The sequence below is a fragment of the Phycodurus eques genome, chromosome 10, assembly GCF_024500275.1.
Source record: "Phycodurus eques isolate BA_2022a chromosome 10, UOR_Pequ_1.1, whole genome shotgun sequence".
Lineage (NCBI taxonomy): Eukaryota > Metazoa > Chordata > Actinopteri > Syngnathiformes > Syngnathidae > Phycodurus > Phycodurus eques.
The window spans coordinates 29,219,372-29,241,716 of NC_084534.1; the positions used below are offsets into that span (position 1 = coordinate 29,219,372).

At 43.7% G+C, this 22,345-nt stretch overlaps 1 protein-coding gene across 10 annotated transcripts in view; it reads right to left on the reverse strand.

The window, feature by feature from the left end:
• The window catches only part of ptprt (protein tyrosine phosphatase receptor type T), a 138,434-nt gene that overhangs the window by 51,807 nt on the left and 64,282 nt on the right, over positions 1 to 22,345 (reverse strand). For 6 of the 10 annotated variants that reach the window (XM_061688120.1, XM_061688116.1, XM_061688124.1 and 3 more), the window contains exons 13-17: positions 19,802 to 19,904; positions 16,157 to 16,433; positions 14,830 to 14,866; positions 11,257 to 11,313; positions 3,215 to 3,350 (exon numbers count right to left, since the gene is read on the reverse strand). In XM_061688120.1, the coding sequence (XP_061544104.1) occupies positions 3,215 to 3,350; positions 11,257 to 11,313; positions 14,830 to 14,866; positions 16,157 to 16,433; positions 19,802 to 19,904 (610 nt within the window). The remainder of the gene's footprint in view (positions 1 to 3,214; positions 3,351 to 11,256; positions 11,314 to 14,829; positions 14,867 to 16,156; positions 16,434 to 19,801; positions 19,905 to 22,345) is intronic. The other 4 variants (XM_061688123.1, XM_061688122.1, XM_061688121.1 and 1 more) reach the window with 2 other exon arrangements.

Sequence of the window (22,345 nt, forward strand, 5' to 3'; positions counted from 1 at the left end):
CTGCTTGCGGGAACAACACATTCCCATTAAGACCGAACTGCCGTCTTTATTAGCGACGTCCGCCGCCTTCCCGGGGAAAATAAATGTCTCTCTGAAAGATTAATTGGACAGTTGCCGTGCTCGGATCAGGGAGTTTTTTTTTTCTTTTAACCCGGAAATAATTGATGGGCTCGGAGAGGCTTGCGAGACATTTTTTGACGGAGGCCAAAACACTTTTAGTGGCGTCAGGCTTAAGTGTGACGGATGAAAAACGGATGAAGCCGAAAAGAGGCTGAACAAGAGGGCGGACGTTCGCAGGCACGACGACTTTCTCGGTCGGCGTGACGCGCCGAAGACGGAAATACGATCCCGGCGGGAGCTTAAGTACATTTTCGAATGAATATTCGCTCCCGGACGAGGAGGGTGAGGTTAGTTTGACTTAGCAACATGACATTCGGTAGGCGCAGTAGAGCCACTAGTAAGTCTCAAGGAGTCGACCGTTTTGGTTTCAAGCGGACATTTTAGGAAGCAATTTCTCAGCCCCGTGCAAATGTTTTGGAAAATTCAGCCCCCGAATGTAGTTTGACTGAGCAACGTGAAATTTGGTAGACATGTCTATCATAAGCAAACAAACAAAAAAAGTCTCAAGACGCCACACTTGAAAATACGCAGAATTCCTGCCGTTTTGACATTTCACAGTTGTCATTTCTGGGAATCCTCGTCCTGGAATTGATGTTGGAAATTCAACCCCTGAAGCCGGTTTGATTTAGCGGCATGAAATACGCGAGAGAAATCTACCGTGAGCAGAGCCGCAAAAAGTCTCGAAAAAGTCTCGACCATGTTTGATTCGAAGCGGACATCTCAGGTGTCCCTTCCGGGGGTCCGAGCCCCCTGGAATATTGATGAAAATCCAGCCCGCGAAGACAGGTAAATTTTTTAGCGATCATGTTTACACCAACAAAAAGTCTCACGAGAAAGAGAAAAAGACGCTTGGAAGTGATGATTTTGGCCATTTCTAGGAATTCTGGGAAAATTCAGCCCCGCAAGTCAACAGTTTATCACGAGGAGACCCACCAAAATATCTCAAGACGCTGCGGCCCACGGTAAAGTCGGTCTTTTTGGTTTGAAGCAGACATTTTGGGCCTAATCTGCTCCGTTGCACCCAAGCAAGAGCCACCAATGCCAGTTTCCCTTTGACGTATCTTATGTCTGGAGACCCACAAAAAAAGGACACATGGAGTCTACCGTTTTGGTCCGAAGCAGACATTTTACCAATCATTTCTTGGGCTCTCAGCCCCATGGAATTGTTTTCGAAAATGCAGCTAGTTTCCGGCAATCGAGTTTGATTTAGCAACATGAATTTTGGTAGACGTGTCTATCATGAGCAGACAGAAAGTCTGTCATTTTGGTTGAACGTTTCCAAGCGTCATTCAAAGGAGACAAACTCCTCCCCCAATATTTTATCCGACTGGATTCACGAATACTCGATGAATGGACGACACTAATGCGCAAAGAATTTGCGTTTTGGTCATCGTGTGTGTTTTTCGAGCACGGCAGCAAAATGGGATGACTTCGCAACGGAGTTACGGCGGCAGCGGTCCGAGCGATCGCGGCACTCCAATCGGCTTCGACGAAGCTTCCGCCGCCCCTCAAGACTTTCCCAAATGTACACATATCGCAACAAACGAGCGCTCCGCCGCCGCCGCCGATCGCATTAGCATATTGGTCGGATGCTCGACAATCACGAGTCCGGAACGTTCCGCTGCGGCGAGCCGCTCGGCTCCGTTCGGCGCTTTTCATGCCATCACAAAATGTTACGTTGGCAAAACAGCGTGGGAGGCGGCGCTGTGTCACGCTCTGAAAAGAAAGAAACAAGAGGCCAAAGCAATCAGCGAGCGCAAACTACTGCCTGTTTGTGGCTCAAAATAGCCAGAATATTTGAAAACGTACACATTTCTACTTGAAAATGTCGACATTTACGATGGGGAGTTGTTTTGGGAAAGACGCCCACCGCCATTTAGACGCAGTGAAGTCAGTCAGTCAATAAATCCAAAATGTATTCCCTGCTAAAATGCAACAGAATACCTTTCAATATTGGCTTCTAAATACTACTTGAATAAAAATCGACACATTTCCGGCATACTTTTGTTTGTGCATTTCAAGACATTGTGAACTAGTTTTCTACCTAGCAACACAAAATGAAGAGCAGAAAGTTCAATTTGATGGCTTTTTTAAATATGACTTAATATTTTTAATGTGCGTTCAATCGACATTTGCACCGATTTTAAGAGATACAGTGAATGTGAAGGATCACGCCAATCCTATATTTCTCTAAACTTACATAAAATACATCAACCTTCAGCGCAAATAGGAAACTTAATTCACCTTAAATGTAATACATCAAATTTGACAGAATACCTTGCCATAAACTAATCCATGGCTTTTTTATCCTTAGCATATCATTTTCATACATTTGAAAAAAAAACAGCCTGTCGTTTTCTTTTAATTTAGGTAAAGATCAAGACAATTCCTTGAATATAAGCTATGTGCGTGGCATTTTGATCAAATAAAATCCGTCACGTTTTAGGAAATCTTTCGCTGATATTCTATACTGAATAAGTATGACACATTGTTCTCGAGACGAATCATTTACAAAGAAAATATGTTGACTTCATTTGTGGCATTTTATTTTGTGGCAGAGAAAAGAAAGAAGAAAAAGAGAGGCAGGCGAGAAAAGAAAAAAACAAATGTGCTCACCCATTTTGATATATTCCGAAATTGATTTGAGGTGCTTTGATTTCACTTTTATTTTTATCTATCAGACTTCTGTGCAATGGCGGCGTAGTGCAGAGGGTGAGCGGACGCCCTGCGACCGGACGGTCGGCGGTTCGTATCCCGCGCGCGTGTCGCCGTCGCCGTCGTCGTGGCGTCGCCGGGCGAGACACTCAACCCGCGTTTCCTACGAACGAACGCGCTTGGATGTCGAGTGGCGGTCGGAGGGGCCGTACATTTTGATTCATGAGTTAAGTCATTTTGATTTTCCTGTATTTAAGGGCCGTGTCATCGTTCAAACTGCGCAGTAGATCATTTGAATATTAAAAAAATGTACATTTGCATGAATTCAATTCAATTGTGTTATATACAGTATATATATCTATATATATATATCTATATATATATATAGATATATATATATTTGTTTTTGTTTTTTTTCCGTGTGTGGAGGCGGACCAACCTGCGCTTGAAGGTGAGCACGAGGCCGAGGAAGATGACGATGAACATGAGGATGCCGGTGATCACGCCCGCCAACTTCACCGTGCCGTCCACGGGTTTTTCCGGCTCCACGGCGTCCGAGTCCTGGGTGGAGGCGCCTATGCGGGAAACACGCACACACACGCGCACGCACACACAGTCAGGGGGGGGGGAATAAAAAGTCAGGTGGCTCACACATAAACGTCAAACACGCATGGTGGAGAAGATGCTGTCCAACACATTCGTATGAAAGCACGCAGGGAGGTGAACGTCATGCAACACGACTTGCATTCAGCAACATGAAATTTGCGAGAAGTGTATCATGAGTCGACCTACAAAAAAGTCCCAAGGAGTCATGCCCAAAGTCTTCCATTTTGGCTAGCAAGCGGACATTTTACATTTTTTGTTTTGACAATTCCGCTCCAAAGCCAGTTTAACTTTGCGCCATGAAATTCAGCAAACATGATTATCACGAGTAGACCCACAAAAAGGATTCAAGAAACACGCAGGAAGTCTGCCATTTTTGTTTGGAGCACACATACTCGGGTCATTTTGGCCAATTCCAGGGGTTCTTTGGAATGGTTTTGAAAATTCAGCCCCCAAAGCCAGTTGCGCTTAGCGACATGAAATTTAATCTATCATCTGTCTATCATCAGTAGATCCACGAAAAAGTCTCAAGGAACGGGACATCTCCCATTGCTCTACAAATGGGCGGCTTCAGGCCGGTTTGACATGCTGCGTATGCGCCGTGTCATCAACGTCAGGCCGCTTGCTCATGTTATTGGATGAGGAGGTGTTTCTAAACTTTTGACTCAAGATAAACGGCACAACCGAGATTTGTGATTGACAGGCAATTTCCCCCGGAGCGGTAAATGGACTCCAGTTTCCGAGCGACCGCGAGCGGGAAAAGCGAGATGGAAAATAGATGTCGGCATAAATGGAAAGAACGGAAAAGCTTTCCGCATTTTTACTGCTGTCCAAATCAATCGAATGCCTTAAAGCGTTTGATGACATTGGCGGCGCGATAAAAAGCAACCCGTGTGGCCCCGTGACCCTGAGTTCGGGAACGCTGCAAACTCAATCAGAACAACTAGAAAATAATGATTTCTCTGAACCCTTTTCTATTTCTAAAAATCATCCTCCAACAACAACATTTAAAAAGAAACATGTTGTCAATGGCGTGCGAGGGGGCGGGGCGGAGGGCAAACGGGGCAAACGGGGCATCCGCCCGGGTGGGCATCTGGCTAGTGCTAGCGCTAACGGTCGGACGGAAACATGCCGCCGTTCCGTCGAATCATGCTGTCGAGGTTCGGTGCGGGTGACCCGGCCGACTGGTTAGCACATGTGCCTCGCAATTCTGAGGACCGGTGTTCGAATCCTGGCCCCGCCCGTGTGGAGTTTGCATGTTCTCCCGTGCCTGGGTGGCTTTTCTCCGGGTACTCCGGTTTCCTCCCACATCCCAAAAACATGCACGGTTGGTTAATTGAAGACTCTAAATTCCGCCATCTTGTGATCGGTTAGCGTTTTTTTAAACTCGCTGATCGGTGATCGGCCCCAAAAATCCTGATGGTGTAAAGCCTAGGTGTGTGTAGATTTTGTTGTTGTGGAGTTACTGTTGTGTATACGAATTTGGCTTTTGTGCGTCCTTTTTGCTGTTGTATTTGATTTTTGCTTTTTTCTATACTGTTTTATTCATTTATGTTTTGCTGGTAACGGCAAGACGTGACGAGCGGCTGACTTCGGCCCGTCGAGCCGCGCGTTTGTCATTACGGGAGCGCCCGCGGTGAGTTCCCGCACTTCCGTGTGGTCCCTGCCCGCCTAATCGCGGCGAGAGCTTCATCAAAACGCCATCATCGCGCCCCGTCGTGCCCCTGTAGTTTCATCATGTCGTGTAGTTTCATCATCCTCCCCGCAGGCGTCCGCCGCTGCGAGCGCGAGCTGACACATTAGCGCCCGACCTCCATTTGTCCACACTTGACCGCGTTGGGCAGTTCAACGCGTCAGGCGGTGGAAGGAGAGCATCTGCTAACCACTTCATTGGACCACTGGAGTTGATATTTTGCTATATGTTCGCATAGCAATGGTTAGCATGATAGCATTTTATCCATTCTAATTAGAAAGTGTAACCGGCTACAGGACAATATGTCAAATCCTAATTGAACTTAATTTAGAGTGCCCATTTACATAAGTAGCTTATCACCACTAGGGTGTGACTGTGGAGCGAATGAATAATACGTGCAAATGTAAAGCATCTTTCAGTCCCTTGAAAGGAGCTATATGTCAAATTCATTATTAGGATTATTAGGATTGTTATTACTGTGTGTGGTGTGCGCTGATAATCTCAACACAGAACACCACACACATAAGGATTCTGTTCCACCACTGATCTAGAATCCAGTCCTCAAAGACAGAAATCTCGCGTGATCACACGTGAGATAACAAAAACGAAGAACAAACACAACCGCCGTAGCGTTACGTTGCGCCGGGCAGGAGGGTTGACGATTGGTTGATGTCATCACTAAAAAGACGTCAAATCCTAATTGATTCTGATTTAGCACTTTTGGTTCTCAGGTTGCTTTCTGTTGCTTTGTTAGCATAGCAACTCATATAATCTTCGCATCACAAAGGTTAGCATGTTAGCATTTTATCTAGTTTCATGTGACAAAGGGCAAGGTGTCAAATCCTTATCAACATGTCTTGTCACTTTTTTAGTGTCATGTTAGCTGTTTTTCTTTACATTAGCAGGCCCTCTGTTAGCATGTTAGCATTTGCCAATTCTCATTAGATATACTACCCCACTGAAGGACAAGATTTCACATCCTCATCCTCCTGCCTTAGCTCGTTTTGTACTCAGGTTGCTATCTTGCGACATGTTAGCATAGCAACTGTTAGCATGTTACCATTCGGGGCTTCGGCACCCGTCAATTGAGGCGCGGGATGTTTCAGAACGCACTCTACACGAGGAGTACACGCAGGTCGTTAGCATAATAGCTGTTAGCATGCTACTGTAGCTGTTAGCACGGTGACAACTTCGGCTTTGGCTGGACTTTTTGTTCTAGTTTATTGTTATCTATTATTTATGACGAAAAAGAATTTGGTTTTTAAAATAATTTCATAATAATATTTCATATATGTCTACATTCTGAATACATGATAGATTGTACCGAGTAAAAACATGAACGCATGACTTAATAGTGTTTTTGCATCTGTAACCACGACAACAACCACAAGCGTTGTATTCATCATCCGGAGTGTAGGTGTTGTTCCTGCGTATATTTATTTTTATACATTTGCGGACTTTTCTTTTTATTTTCCCCTCTCTTTGTTTATCCCGCTCTCTCAGACTGCATGATGAAGCGATCCGAGGGGAATTAAACCTAAAACCGCAGATATTAAAAAGTTAATCTCATCCAAACACACAAGATTGATTCTTCTCGCACTGGCCTCGAATGAGATATTAGGTGCATCTTTATTTGACGCGAGTGCGTGTGAGTGAGTGTGTGTGTGTGTGTGTGCGTGCGTGCGTGCGTGCGTGCGTGCGTTTGTTGACTATGCTGAACATGTTTGTAATATCCCGCCAGAAGAATGCCTGTATAAACACAACGGGTCATATATTATTGAGTATTTATTCAAACATATGTTGACTGTACATACATAAATTGCTTCCAATTTAATGCAACTCAAGTGTGTGTGTGTGTGTTATACAAGTGAAATGCTGTGTGTTTATTTTACATGGGCGTGGGGGGTGCCTCCTGTATGGATTAGCGTTAGCATGACTGAGTGTGTTTAACAGGATTACCGATCTGAACGATGCTCCGTGTGTGTGTGTGTGCGTGCATGCTCGCGTGTGTGTACTTCAAGGATTCCGACATGTATCGTGCGCGTGTATGCATTTGTAAGCACCGAATAGTTGGTGAGTCTTTCGTCCGTCTTTGTGAGTCGGCTGTGTGAGCGTGAATTGTAGCTTTAGTAAAGTTCCAAAACGTCTGTTACACAAATGAATCGCATCGCATTAATACTAAATATAATGAGGGATAGGCTCCCTTGTGAGGATAAGCGGTACAGATATTGAATGGATAATTTGTCAACCCTATTGCATCGTAATTGGAGTGAATCGTATTGTAACGTTACCCTAATAGCAAAATTACCCGTTATTTTTAACTTACTGTCACAATATTGATACAAATACTAAAATGCTTGCTAAAAATTGTGCTTTAATTTTTTTTTTTTTTTTTAAAAGATGCGAGTGGATTGTCAGTCCTCTAGGCCATGGTCATCTGCAAATGTTCAATCCAGATGATCGCACTACCCGTCGCTCTAAACCGCATCCGCTCCTTGAAGTCTCGGCGCCCTTTGCACGACGGTCATTGCGCCGGACTATTGCAATATCAGTCATTGGAACTGCTCGAAGTGCTAGAGGACTCTGCATCTTTTTGCACAATTGTTTCTTGTCAATGTCTTTATGTCTCCAAAGCGTTCTCTGTCAATTGACCGTCTGTTGTCGTACTAGAGCGGCTGCAACTACCGGAGACAAATTCCTTGTGTGTTTTGGACATACTTGGCAAATAAAGATGATTCTGAATCAAGGCAACTGGACTCTTCTTACTTGTTGAATTTGTTGTTTTTTTGCTTCTATTCTGAAAATATTCAAAAATGACTTGAGCAATAATGTTATTAGGCACGTTATCGTAATTGGAGTGAATTGTATCGTATTGTAATTGGAGTGAATCATATCACTCTGTGATCGGATGAATCGAACTATGAATCATATTGTAATTGGGTTGTATCGTATCGCATCGTAATTACAGTCAATCCTATCGCACTGTAGTTGGAGTGAATCGTAATGGATCATAATAGGAGTGAATTGTATTTTATTGTCTATGGAGTGAATCATATGACACCGTATTTAGAGTAAATCACTATGTATCTTAACTAGCGTGAATCATGTTGTAATCGGAGTGAATCATATTGTATTATACGATAATTGGAGTGAATCATGTATCATATCGTACATGGAGTGAATCATATCGTATTATATCTTTATTACAGTGAGTCATATTGCATTATAATTGGAGTGAATCATATTGTATTAAATGATTTGTGAAGTGACTTGTATGGTTTTATAATTGGAGTGAATCGTACTGTATAATGGTAAGTGAATCACATTGCCTTGTGATGGGAATTGTAGTCAATTATTTTACATTGAAATTGGTGTGAATCATTTTTCATCATAATTGGAGTGAATCATATTGTAATCGGAGTGGGTTATTTGACCTCATAATAGGAATATATAGTGCATTGCTATTGGAGGAATCAATGGAGTGAATCGTAATGTGTTTACATTATACAGTATTTGGAATCAATCATACTGTAATTGGTCTGAATCATTTTCCCTTGTAATTGGAGTGAATCAGTTTACTTTGGAAATGGAGTGAATCATATTTGGAACTGGAGTGAATCTTTTCACATCATAATTAGAGTCAATTGTGTCACATTGTAACTGGAGTGAATCCTTTCACCTCGTAATTGGAGTAAATCGTATTGCAATTGGAGTGAATATTACATGATAGTTGGAGTGAATTATTTCACATCGGTGCTGAAGTAAATCGTATCGTATCATGTTTTGGGTTAATCTTGTTGTATCCATCATATCGCATTCTAAATATAGCGAATCACATGGTATCGTCATTTCGGTGAATTTTATGACAATGGTATCGTACGCGTCGTCATTTTCACTTTGTCCTGCGTTTTGTCTTAATGTCCAGGTTTTGTTTGTGTGCATTTGACACAGATGGAGCTTCAGCGATGCTTCGGATGTCTCGGCTCTTTGACTCGTCTTGTATTTTCGTCACGACGGCTCACATAACCGCCGGCACCTTATTGCATCAGCGCCTCCGACCGCAAAAATTACGGGCAACCTCGCCTCTAATGGAAATGTGCATTGAAAGTGACATCTCACACGCACTCAGACACACACATTCACTCACACACACACACGTACTTTTCTTTCATGAAAAATCTACAACCAGTCATTTCCAATTACGAGTGAGCAGTGCTAGCGTCATTAACTGCAGCGAGAACCCTATTGATTTCTCCACTAACAACAGACAAATGCCAAATTGGCGTGTAACCGGTCCCTTTCGGGTCACTGGTCGCATGATAATCGGACTGAATCCATTTCAGTTGCATAGTATTTGTAGCGAATCATATCACATTGTAATTGAAGTGAATCCTGTCAAATCAGAATCACAATAAATGATATCGTTTTGCATCGTAATTGGAGTCAATCCAATTGTATCACATTGGAGTATATCGTGCCACATTGGAATCTGAACGATTGAATCTGCTAATATAATATGAGTTGAGTGACCCCAATGAAATTGTATTGAAGTGAGTTCTTTCAGATGGTAATTGGAGTGAATCGAATCACATTGGGATCGCAATATAGTACTGAAATTGGAATTGAAGTGAATCCTATTGTTCCACACTATCATTGGAGTATATCATCACATTAGAATCAGAGTGAATCGTATCACTTTGTAATTGGATTGAATCGCATCACATTGGAATCTTATCGAATAAAATAGTATTGCATAAAAACTGGAGTGAATCCAGTTCCATGAATTGAGTGACTCAAATCAAATCGTTTTGAAGTGAGTTGTGTCACATCGTAATTGGAGTGAATCATATCATGATAGAATAGTAACTTTAATAACTATTTATATATACACCTTGAAGAATGGGAATGAATTATATCGTATTGCATTACAATTTCAGTGACTCATGTTTTTAGAATCCAAATGAATCATACGGCATTGCATCCTAAGTGGAGTCAATCGTACCGCATTGAAATCAGAATTGTTTTGTATCGTTGTGGGAACAAGTCAAATTCAGTCATAATTGGCATCAATTCTATTATGTAACGTTATTTTGTTTTATCGCATTTTGTCAGCGGTGTGAATAGCATCAATTTGGAAATGTGACTCGTATCATTGTGGGAGTGAATCGAATCCAATCGTAATTGTCGTCAATCGTATCGGATCGTTATTGCTGTGAATCTTATTGTGTCACATTGTCAATAGTGGGAATTTGACCAATTTGTAAATGGAGTGAATCATATCTTGTGGAAATTGCACTCGTATCGTATCGTTGTGGGAATGAATCAAACCCAATCGTAATTGGCGGCAATTGCATCATAAATGGAGAGAATCATATTGTATCACACTTGCAGTAGAGTCAATCCTATCAACTTAAATCGGAGTGGATTGTATTTTTTCATATCAGAACATTGAAATCCAATTGGATAATAAGATTTTTCATCACAAGTGAATCATTTTGCATATTTGCAATCAAACTGACTTATCGTAATTGGAGTAAATTGTATCAATTTGTAATTGGACCGACTCACATCACATTACATCGTAATTAGAGTCAATCATATTCTGCGATAGTGTATTTGGAGTCATTCGTGACGTGCGTGTGCATTCACATATGCAATACAAAGATTAGATTTTTAAAAAAATAATACAGCCAGCCACACTGAAAGCAGACAAGTATGGAAACCCCATTTGAGCATTTTCTGCACCAGTCTAGATCCTTGATATCCAGCTTCAGCTCCATATACTAGTGTACTCTTTGTCCTCATTAGTAAGACAATTCAGCACCCTGGTCCAGGGGTGTCCAAAGTCCGCCCAGGGGCCATTTGTGGTCAGCTGCACATTTTTCATTGGCCTACCGCAATGGCATAAAAGCACGGCGTATGGCACCGAAGCTCAAACGGCTTTCCGTCGACAAGCACACAAATACAGCATGACGGCCACGGCCGGGAAACAGCACACGTGCACGAAACCAAGTCAAAATCAACGATGAGGTCATGAAGATGAGGGAGGAGGGGTGCCAGGTGGGTGCGAGGGGGTTTGTCAAACATGAGTCAGGGTTTTTTGGGGGTTTTTTCATGTGTTGACGACGACGGTGATTGTGTGATGATACGGGAAGCAAATACTCTGCCTGTAAAGCAATAATCACCTTCGCTTGGGATGACTAGAATGTACGGCGTGGTTATTTGTCCCCTACCTATCACCACTAAGGACCACCGGGGCCGCACGTCCCACCGCCGGCGAGCGTGAGAGGGGGGAGAAAGAAAAAAACAACACAAACAAACAAAAAAAGGAAAGAGGAAGAAAGAAGAAAAATCGTCTAAGAAAAAAGGCGCATTGGACAACATTGAGATCAACAAACGTGGAGAAGGAAGAGAAAGGCCAAAAGGTGCGTCGGGTGCCGATGGAGGCTTGGAAAACACATTCATTGAAGGAAAAAGCATGAACAAGGACAAGATGGTGGGGGGGGGGAATCGAATAAAACTTTGTGGCTCGTTGCTACACCATCAAATTGAACATAAACGCCAATGGTAACCTCGACATTGAACGCCTCACGAAGGCAGACTATACAACTATAAATACGAAAGTCGCAAAATGTGATGATTAGCCCCCTCCGTCATTTGTTCGTGAAAATTCAGCCCTCGAAGCTAGTTTGACTTGGCAACATAAAATCTGGTAGAAATATCAATCATGAGAAGACCCACGAAAAATCTCTTGAAGCCATGCTACAAAAACTACAAAAAGACATCTGCTATTTTGGTTTGAAGATAACGTTTTAGCCGTCATTTTTGGGGATCTTAGCCTCCTGGAATTGTTGTTGAAAATTTTGCACGTGAAGCCAGTTTGACTTAGCATCACAAACTTTGACCCACAAAAAAGTCTCAAGAAGCCAAGCCCCGAAAGACATCGCAAGTCTGCCGTTTTAGATTGGGTTTGAGAACCACCGTCCGTCATTTAAGGGTACACATGGTGGAAGGATATTGAGGGGGTCCTTGGTGAAAAATTTCCCCAATTATGTAATAGCCTATTACGCTATTGGCCGGTTACTATGTTATTGGCCTGGTAAAAAAAAAAAAAAAAAAAAAAAAATTCTTCGTAAATGTAACAACTGAGCCCATAACGGAATAATATACTAATATCACTCTATTGAATGTTTTATTTTTAGATATAAGTGTGAAAATGTATAGTCTCTCTGTCTGTGTCTGTCTCTCGCTCTGCATGGATTTTCCCTATTTAACTTGATGTCTACTCGTCCTGTGTGCTGCTCCTCAGGATTTCAAACGATCTCCAAAGGTAGTGGACATTATAGGTGCAAGACTTTTATTACGTTATGGGCCCGTTACATTTTTAAAAGGGCAAATGTATTACGTTATGGGTTCTACAAGGCGTTTATATGGAGCATTTATTTTTTTCTTCGGTTGGGGCTTGTAACCCGATTCTAATCGGTGTCATTGACGTCATCATCGACATCGTTATCGACATCATCTCTAATCAGCTCCGTCGCTGTCATTTTTCTCATCGTTTTCCTCATCATCACTGTCATCATCATCATCATTGTTGTCGTTACTGTGGTCGTCATCATCGTTATCGTCATCTTTGTCGTAATCATCAGTCAGCTTCATCGTCGTCACCACCGTCATCATTTTTCATTTGAAGAGTTGCACAATGTGATGCATTGCACAGCCAGCCACAAAGTTGAACGTAACACACACACACACACACACACAAAGACAAGAAACAACAAAATCGTGTTTGATTGACAGGTCGGAGCAGGTGGTGCAAGGAGAGTAAAATAACGCTGAGTCATCAAATCATGCAGGATAGGGTTGATCCAGGTGGGCGGGCGGGCGGGCGGAGAGATCGGTGTGTGCGTGTTTGAATTAGCACCTGAGAAGCACAATGTCCACCTGTGGCCAAAAGTATTTGGACAAGACTTGTTCCAATGTTGTTTTTTGCCTTCATTCGTCGTTATGGATTTCAAATAGTACAACCTCAATGTGACCTTAAAACCTTAACCTTGGCTTGCAACGCTCATTTGCAACCCTGCCCCTTGTTTGAAACGCTAAGCCTGGCTTGGACTCCAATTTTGAAATCATGACTTGAAACCCTAAGCCTTCATTTTCAACTCTAACTCGAAACTTTAACCATGACTTGGAACTAGGGCTCCATGATTATGGCCAAAATAATAATCACGGTTATTTTGATCAATATTGTAATCACCATTATGAATCCCAATTATTCCTCGTGTTAGGGAAAAGTCTTTATTTTGATTGCACGACTTTTTAACAAACCATATGGAACCGCAAAATGAAACTTGAAATAAGAATAAATGATAGCTAATAATAACAAATAAATGTACTCCCAAAAATTCTTCTTTAGCAAGGGCTCACTGAATAAATACGCCGTTACAGAGTGCAATCACAAATTGCAATTTCATGGAAGCAAATACAGTCAATGCATAAAACGAAGTAAGCACCGACTTCCCATTTGAAAATCCCCGTCGTCAATGACTGTCGTGAATTGTCGAGGACTGGCACGTCTCTCCGTTGTTCCGCTTGACCGGTTGGTCAGTCGCGCACGGTCGCAAACTGCAAACTACAAAGAACTCGACGGTTGTGATTTCGCTCTCCGTTTACTTCTGGCGTTTTGTTACTGCGACACGCCGCCTCTCCGCCAACGTGTTGAGGGCCAACTTCGAAATAAAAGCTTCCTTTATTACCACGTTGAACATCAATGCCATTTTGAGGCTTTTAGTTTGACGTCGGTGCCGTTCGCCCCCTGGTGGCTGGCTGACTAGGTTGCGGGCACCGCTGCAAACGAAGCGCTTTTCACGTGCAGCCGTGCCCGCATTTTAAATGTCAACAAATCAGCGACGATCAGGCTCATCAAATCGTGGCGGCCAAAACCGCGACCACGATTCAAATTCGACTAACTCCGCAGCCCGACTTGGAACCCTGATTTGAAATCCTCACTTTGGCTTGAAACCCTAACCTATGTTTGAAACCTTAATCCAGGCTTGAAACCCTCATGCTGTCATGTAATATGAGTTTAAAACCTGTAATTTGCAACCCCAAATTTTGTTTAAAACTCCAACCTTGTTTTAAAGGCCTAATTTGAAACCCTGAGGCCTAGTTTGAAACCCTAATTCAAAACCTTACCTTGAAACCTTAATTTGAAAGCAATCTAAAACACAACCCCTGCTTTAAACCCAACTTTGAAACTGTAATTTGAAACCCTTAATTTTGCCTGAACCTCTAACCCTGTCTTGAAACCTTAATTTGAAATCCAGTCTCGAAAGGCTAATCCTAGTTTGAAAGCCGTGAAAATGTACGTTGAAACCAAAGCTCACAAAATGTTGACAATTAGCATTCTGGAATGACAAGGAGAATAGCTCAATTTTCCAGTGACATAAAAATTGAACAAATTAAACAGTATAATTGTTTTTTAATACCTTTAATACACAGTAAATATAAGAAAATGTTCTTTCAAAAAAACCCTTTGGCGTCACTCAAGTGTGGAGTTGATGAATGTCACTCAATTGTTTGGATTGTGAAGGCATCAAGAGGTGCAAATTTGATGAACGTCAGCATCCAAATACTTTTGGACACAAGTGCACATGCTACGCTAGCATTACTAGCATTAGCACCGCAGCCTTTTTGTGAACAACAGGAACAAAACAAAAACAAAAGCAAAAAAACAAGACGTGGAAGGACGCTCGTACCTTTGTTAGCCAAGCACACGCAGTTGATTTTGGTTTCCTGCAACCGAAAGACAGCAGAGACAGCGTTGGGGTCACATTTCAATCTTACATTTTCATTTATGCACCTGTCATTCGCCATACGTACACCGTATTTATATGACATTCAATGTATGTAGCACCAATAATGTGCAACGTTGCATCAGAGTTCATGTCTATGCACCTCCGATGTAGCATAATAACTTTGCTCCGAATGTACCTTCTGTATGTAAATGATATTGACGCAGAAACCTCCCATGTCCATATATGGTCAATGTCATAGTTTTCCACAAATCGATACTATTGTTCCGTCCCCGCATCAATGTGATACTTTTATGTGTTATTAACCAATTGACTGTGAAACTACCTTGATAACAAATGTATTCACTCTCCTGAATGTTTCAATAGTCCGAGAAGTGTGGTAAAACTCCGCCTCTTCCCTCAGTCTGCGGGAGCCCTCTGGCATTTTGTCGCCTCAAGATTGACAGTCCGGATCATTTTTTAGACAATACCGAGTGAAATTAGTAGCTTGGATACATTTGACTTTGTTCAAAATGGACTTCAGCCATGAAGGCACGTTTGCGCACAGATTCATCCAGTCAGCTCACAGTTGTATTTATTGCAGCACTTATGGTGTTGAAAAGGAGAACGTGGACGAGACGATCGTCTTCTATTTGCAACAGCCCCCCCAAATAATAATCATTTTTAAAAAATCTATAGAGGAAATCATTAATGATGCAAAAATGGCAACGAAGGAGGGTGATGGATAGCAGCGGCACACTTGGTGCGCCCGCTTCTACTTTCCTCACTCTAGTATGTTCTGTTAGGGCTGTTTTATATTGAATACAGAGTCAGCTGTCTGCTTTTATTCCCAAGTAACTTCCTTATGCGTTTGTGCTCCCAACCATTCCTGGTTTGCACCTCCTGGAAAGTTCAGAAAATGCAGCCCTCGAAATCATGATGAGATTTGGTTCATCATGAGTAGACCCACAAAAAAGTCTCGAGAAGCCATGGCCCAAAGGACACAGGAAGTCGGTCGGTCATTGCCGTTTGAAACCGACATCTTATGCCTAATTTGCTCCACTACACCCAACCTGATTTACGAAAAAAAAAAAGAAAACCAAAAATGCAGTTTAATTGAGCATGATGACATTTGGTAGACATGCTCATCATGAGTAGACCCACCATAAGGTCCCCAGAAGCCATGGCTGAAAAGAAACAAGAAGTCTGCCATCTCGGTTTGATGTCGGCCCTCGAGCGCGCACACGTGCTTAAGAAAGTGGCCGCCGAGTACATTGCAGACAGGACCTACCCCATTGGCTTTGCTGAGGGCCTGGAAGTAGATGCTGTAGCTCTTGGCGGGGGACAGCGGCGGGTTGGAGAAGCCTCCGTAGCTCTTGTTGTCGCCCACCGTGAACGGCTGGGCCGCCGGCAGATTGGAAGGCGGCAGCTCGGCCGCCATGTAGTACGGCGAGTTGGAGGCGGAGGCGTTGCGGAAGCTGAAGGGCGCGGCGAAGCACTCGGGCTTCTCGGAGGCGGCCCGACGGGACTTGGACTTGCGCTCCTCCTTGACCACCAGCTGGTAGGAACTAAGCACATCACACCCAAGGGGATTACGTCACTTTTCAACAATGTCACCACAGATCAAGTATTTTGCACTGAAAAAAAGTGAAACAACTGCGACATTCAGTTCATGAGTTCAATTGAAAATGGTGCTTTCCAGTTCAAACCTGTTCTGTTCACTTTCACTGAAATCCAATCCAATCAAAAGCAAGAGTTTTACTTCAATAACATTTTCACTCCAAACTATTATTTTATTTCATGGTAGTTACCTCCGTAACTGATGGTGTAGCGGTGCACTCGCCTGACTTTGGTGCGGGCAGCGTGGGATCAGTTCCCACTCAGTGACGGTGCGAATGTGAGTGCGAATGGTCGCCCGTGTCTACATGTGCCCTTCGACAGACTGGCGACCGGTTGAGGGCGTAGTCCGCCTTTCGCCCGAAGTCCGCTGGGATAGGCTCCGGCGCCCCGCGGCCCTAACCGGGATAAGCGGTGTTGAAAATGGATGGACGGATGGATGTAGTTACCTCCTGCAAGGCGTACTGTATCGCGTCTTAATCGGAGTGAATTGCATCACAGTATTATTCTACTGATCAAATTATGTGAAGCGTCATACGTAAGGGGAACACGTCATATCGCGTTGCGTTGGGATTAGAGTGAATTGAAGAAGAATCAAAGAATCAAAACGTATCGAATTGCAACTGAAGTTAATCATTGAATTGTATCGTAATTCAAATGAATGTCATTTCACAGTGAATCGTGTTGTATGGTAATTAGAGTAAGGTCGGACATTAGGTCGGAATTAATGAATCGTATCGGGTTATTAAATGTTCACATTATCACACGATAACTGGAATGACTCCTATTTTGTCACTCCGTAATCCGTTTGAATCGTAATCAATCGAATCAAATCATAACTGAAATCAATCATGGCGTCCTAATCGGAGAGAATTGTATTGTATGAAACTTGAAATGAATCGTATTCCGTTGTACATCATATCAAATCTGGATGGGAGTGAACCCCTCGTACCAAATCATGGAGGGAATTGCATCGTATTCAAATTGCTGGGAATTGCAAAGGGAGTGAATCGCAACCCTGACTCGTATCCCAGCGTAATTGAAGTCAATCACGTCCGCTCGTAATCACAGTGAATGGAGGGAATTGTATCTAATCGTAATCGGAGTGGATCTAATGCGGTATGCGCGCGACCTACGTCCGCATGCGGCAAAACGGGTCGAAAGCGCTTCCTCCACGCTTCGGGTGAACGGCAAAGGGAGCCGTGACAAAGTCGCTGTGGGAACTTTAAATGTTTACAATGTTCTTTTTAACACCACATGGCCACCGAAGACGAAAATATTCGATGTTTAGGCTTCCTTCCTGTTTATATACATCATGTCATATTTGTGTGAATAAATGCTATTCGTGTATTTCACTTTTGTCCGAGGGCACCAACCATAAAGAAAACACAATTTTAGCAAGGTCGGCTTCAAACAATCGTATCATCAACCCTAGGCGTGCGCCTTAGCTTAGCATACACAGGAAGTCAGCTATCCCGTTTTCCGGTTTTGGTCACACGACGTTCCGCATTTGAATCAAATCAAAAATCCATTCCGTCTTCTCGGAACATCACGGGAGTGAAGTTAATTGAAGTAAATCATAAATGAAGTGAGTCGCATCATATCGTAATCGGACTGCATCTAGTAGAATCAAATTACGAATGGAGTGAATCTTATCTTTCCGTAATTGCCGTGCATTTGAAACTGAGTCACTTAACGACGTTACATGATAATAGGAGAGACTTCGATCAAATCGCATTGCAGTGAATCACATCGTACACATCTTTATCCCTAAATGTCTGCTTTTGCGAGATGTATGCACATCCCCCACTTTGCTGCCTCCCGATTGGCTGAGGGCTCTTAAGAGGCGTCCCTCCGCAATTACCTCCCTCGCAAAGCCATCACGCATTACGAGCAATTAGGCAAATGTGCGTTTGCGTAGACCGATCCCGTCCGGCCCGCTTTCATTAAGACGTAAATTGCTGATGACCAGAACATGAGGCGGGTCGGCCTTCTTCGCTTTTGCTCTTTTGTTGCTGAAAGATCCGTTTTCAAAGCCCCTGCGCTACCTCCGCCGGGGAGCGTGGTTGCCTCCCCGACTAAATCAAAGCTGGGAAAATCAAATGAAAGGAAATGAGCGGCGCCGCGCCCGCACCCCTTCTGTCTTTGCTGGAATTTATCTGAGTAATTAGAGCGCAGGTCTCCTCCACGTTACAAAGACTCCAAATGGTATTTCAGGTAAACCAGGAGGGTTAGCGAGTGGGATTTACACAAATAAGTCAGAAAAACTACAAGATGAGTACTGGGCAAAGTTGCAAATGAGCTTGTGCGTTGGCCTTTCAAAGTGAGTGAACTGAAGAGCTCCCTGCTGACGCCCCTTCGGGATAACGATTCCCCGTCACCACTCAATGGATTCAATGTTAAGGTCATCCATTCATTAAAATAAAACAACACGCTGGTGAAAATGGGTTGAGTTATTAGATGTGTGTGAATAAAAAAAACAACCAACCAACCTAACGCGAACCCTACGACCCTCAATTGAACTCCCCCCAAAGGCAGCCCCAATCACCTCGTCCTAATCTGTAACCTTACTAAAATAACCCTCATGCTACTAATCTAAACCTAACCCACCTAATTTAACCATATCCTAAAATCCCAATGCTTCTGAGATAACACTAGCCCTACTAACGTAATCCCAACCCTAACCCTACTAATCTAACCCAACGCTACTAATGTAAAGCTAACCCTTAATAGTAAGACACTAACCCAATCAATCTCACCCTAAAGCCCTAACCCTGTTCACTTAACCATAAAACCCTAATCCTACACACCCAACCCAAAACCAAACCCCTAATCCTAACCACTCGCACAAGCCCTAACGCTAACATCTAACGCTGGCCCTTGTATTGAATTGAACAGTAACCCTTGACAACCAACCAGTACCGTATTTTCACGACCATAAGGCGCACTTCAAAGTCTTACCTTTTCTCCAAAATGGACGGGGCGCCTTATCATGCGGTTCCAAAATCTGTAAATGTTGCTGTGTGACTTGGCTGAGCGCTCCGCTTGACTGACTGGGAGCATTTCCTGTCAAAATAACCTAACCCTAACCCAAAAAGAACTCCTAACCCAAGCCTACAATTGAACTCAAAGCATCAATCACAACACACGAACTGCCTACCCTAATCCTAAGAGTACTAACCAAACCCGAAACCTAAGCTGACCCTAACCCAACTCATTTGACCCTCAAACCAAACTGCAATCTTCGAATTCTATCCCCTCATCTCACTAGCCTGACTCCAAAACTAAAAGAAAAAGAAAAGGTTTGATTTTGAATTACCTGATGGGCGCCCCCCGCGACTTGGCGGGCTTAAGGAGCACCGTAATGGTGGACTCGGTCTCGTTGAGAGGCGCTTCGGACTCGTACTCGGGCATCACGGGGGCTGAGGGCGAAGACAACAACAGGGGCGTCACAATTCTGCAAAGCTAACCGCTAATAATCTAATCTGACACTGACGGAAGACCCGTGGCTCGTAACACTTTTGGTTTTGAAGGTCGCAAAAACATCAACATTTGCTGTGGCATTTAAGTGATTAACACCCTACCCCCAGCCTGCGTCGGTCCAACGGCTTTAATTGAAACCTCTTTATCTTCACGCTCCCGAGGGAGATCGACAAGACGGGCGACGGCGTGACATTTGAAGCCAGCTGTCGCCGGCCGTCAGTAGGAAAAAAGAAGCATTTTGGTCCCTGCTTCTTTTGTGGCTTGCTGTCCCTTGGCAACGTGTCGCAAAGGATGACGGACGACCGGAGGGCCGCGGAAAGGTCTTGCTAAAGCTACGTCGGTTGGCTGTGAAACCCCAGGCTGCTACATGTGAGCAATAAGGTGATTAGACTGAGTGTAGCAGTATGTGGCTTAACCCCGCAGTCCTAACTCACTCAGGCCTGGTACACACACACACACACACACGCACAAGTATTTTTCTCATCTTTAAAGACGGTTTATCTGTTACGGACCACACACATGAAGATACAAAATGGGGCATATAACAGTTTTGGTCAGATTGCGTGTTGTGCGCTCCATAATCTCAACACAGAGCACCACACACATAAAGACGCCGATGTTACGCCGTTAATCTAGAATCCAGTCCTCCGAGACGGGAATCTGGCGTGTTCAAAGGTGAGCTAAAAAAAAAAAAGCCAAGAAAAAAGACTAAGAAATATGTTGCGCTGATGTTGCCGAAGACATCGGAGGCGGGACTCTTGTCCAACGTTGATATCGTCAGACTTTTTGCTCTCTGCTGAGTTTATACAAAAGAAGGCCCGTCCATCCACCCGTTTCCTGAGCCGCTTCTCCTCACGCGGGTCGCGGGCGTGCCGGAGCCCATCCCAGCCGTCATCGGGCAGGAGGCGGGGTACGCCCTGAACCGGTCGCCAGCCAATCGCAGGGCACACAGAAACAAACAACCATTCCCACCTACGGGCAATTTAGAGTCTCCAATCAACCTAGCACGCATGTTTTTGGAATGTGGGAGGAAAGCGGAGCGCGCGGAGAAAAGCCACGCAGGCACGGGGAGAACATGCAAACTCCACACACCGGGGATTGAACCTCAGTCCTCAGAACTGTGAGGCTGACGCTCTAACCAGTCGCCCACCGTGCCGCTACAAAATAAGGCATTTTTGTTCTTATTTACGGCAGAAGTGAAGTCGCTTTTCGATTGGCTGCATTCCGTTTCACACCACGAATCACAGAGTGACGACTCGGGAGTCACATGATGATTTTTGGTCGTGAATATTGAGCACATTTAATATTTCAGATTGTTGTCCTCAACCCATTTCTGACCTTATTATCGGGACAAATTCACGGGATCGTCTTATAAAACCGAAGACAGTCTGGCGTTTGTCGTCCTCGGTTGGGAAGGGGCAACATCGGAACAAACGATCTTTATGTGTGTACCAGGCCGCAAGTCCGTCATTAGCGTAAGCCCTAAATCGCTGTCACCTTAGCGTTTTAACCCAGATGTCTCCAAATGGCGGACCGAGGCACGGTCTCACGCGAACACAGTCAACTGCCGTGAAATAAAGATCCTAGTATTTGAAGTGTTTTCCTTAAGTAGGGCGCCGCCACAGACCGCAGACGACGCAGCTACGGAGCCCAAGTAGTGGCCACGTGGCCATAATGAGCCAATCAAAACGTTTGTTTACCCAGAGACAACCTTTGCGAGCTCGATCACGCACGAGGCCACAATGTGGCGCCTATTTCCTGCCGAGCAAAGCAAACCTTGACCATTTGTGTTGGCCTTCAAGCGCCACAATGGAGTTTGTTTTTTTCTTCTTCTTCAGCTGGCATAGAAAGTTTACCGCGTTGCTTCTATTGCGCTGACATTTGCGAGGTGGCTGACAATCACGCAATAAAAGTCAAGATAAAAATGGAACAGGATAGAGAACACACAGAAATAAAGAAATGAACAAAAGCAATAATAATAATAACAAATAAAAAAAACAATATCACAAGATGAGGTCAGCCCAGAATTTGGACAAGAAAAAAAGTCACAGTCAAAATCTACCTACTAAAAATGCTCTTTTTTTTTTTGTCTTGAGTTTGTTGTCACATTTCTGTGGGGCCAATTCAATATCACTCGTGCACTCGCTGTAGTGGTCTCGCCACGCTGCACTATTTGCATGTCTGATACATCATGCCAGAGTAGCATCTGCTCCATTTGCACATTGACTGTGGAGTATCTGCAACATTTGCACAATCGACATTGACTCGTCACTTTAAACCGCATACACCCGTTGAAGTCTCGGCGCGATGGTCATTGCACCGGACTATTGCGAGATTAGTCATTCGAACTGCTCTAAGTGCTAGAGGGGGAAAACATGTA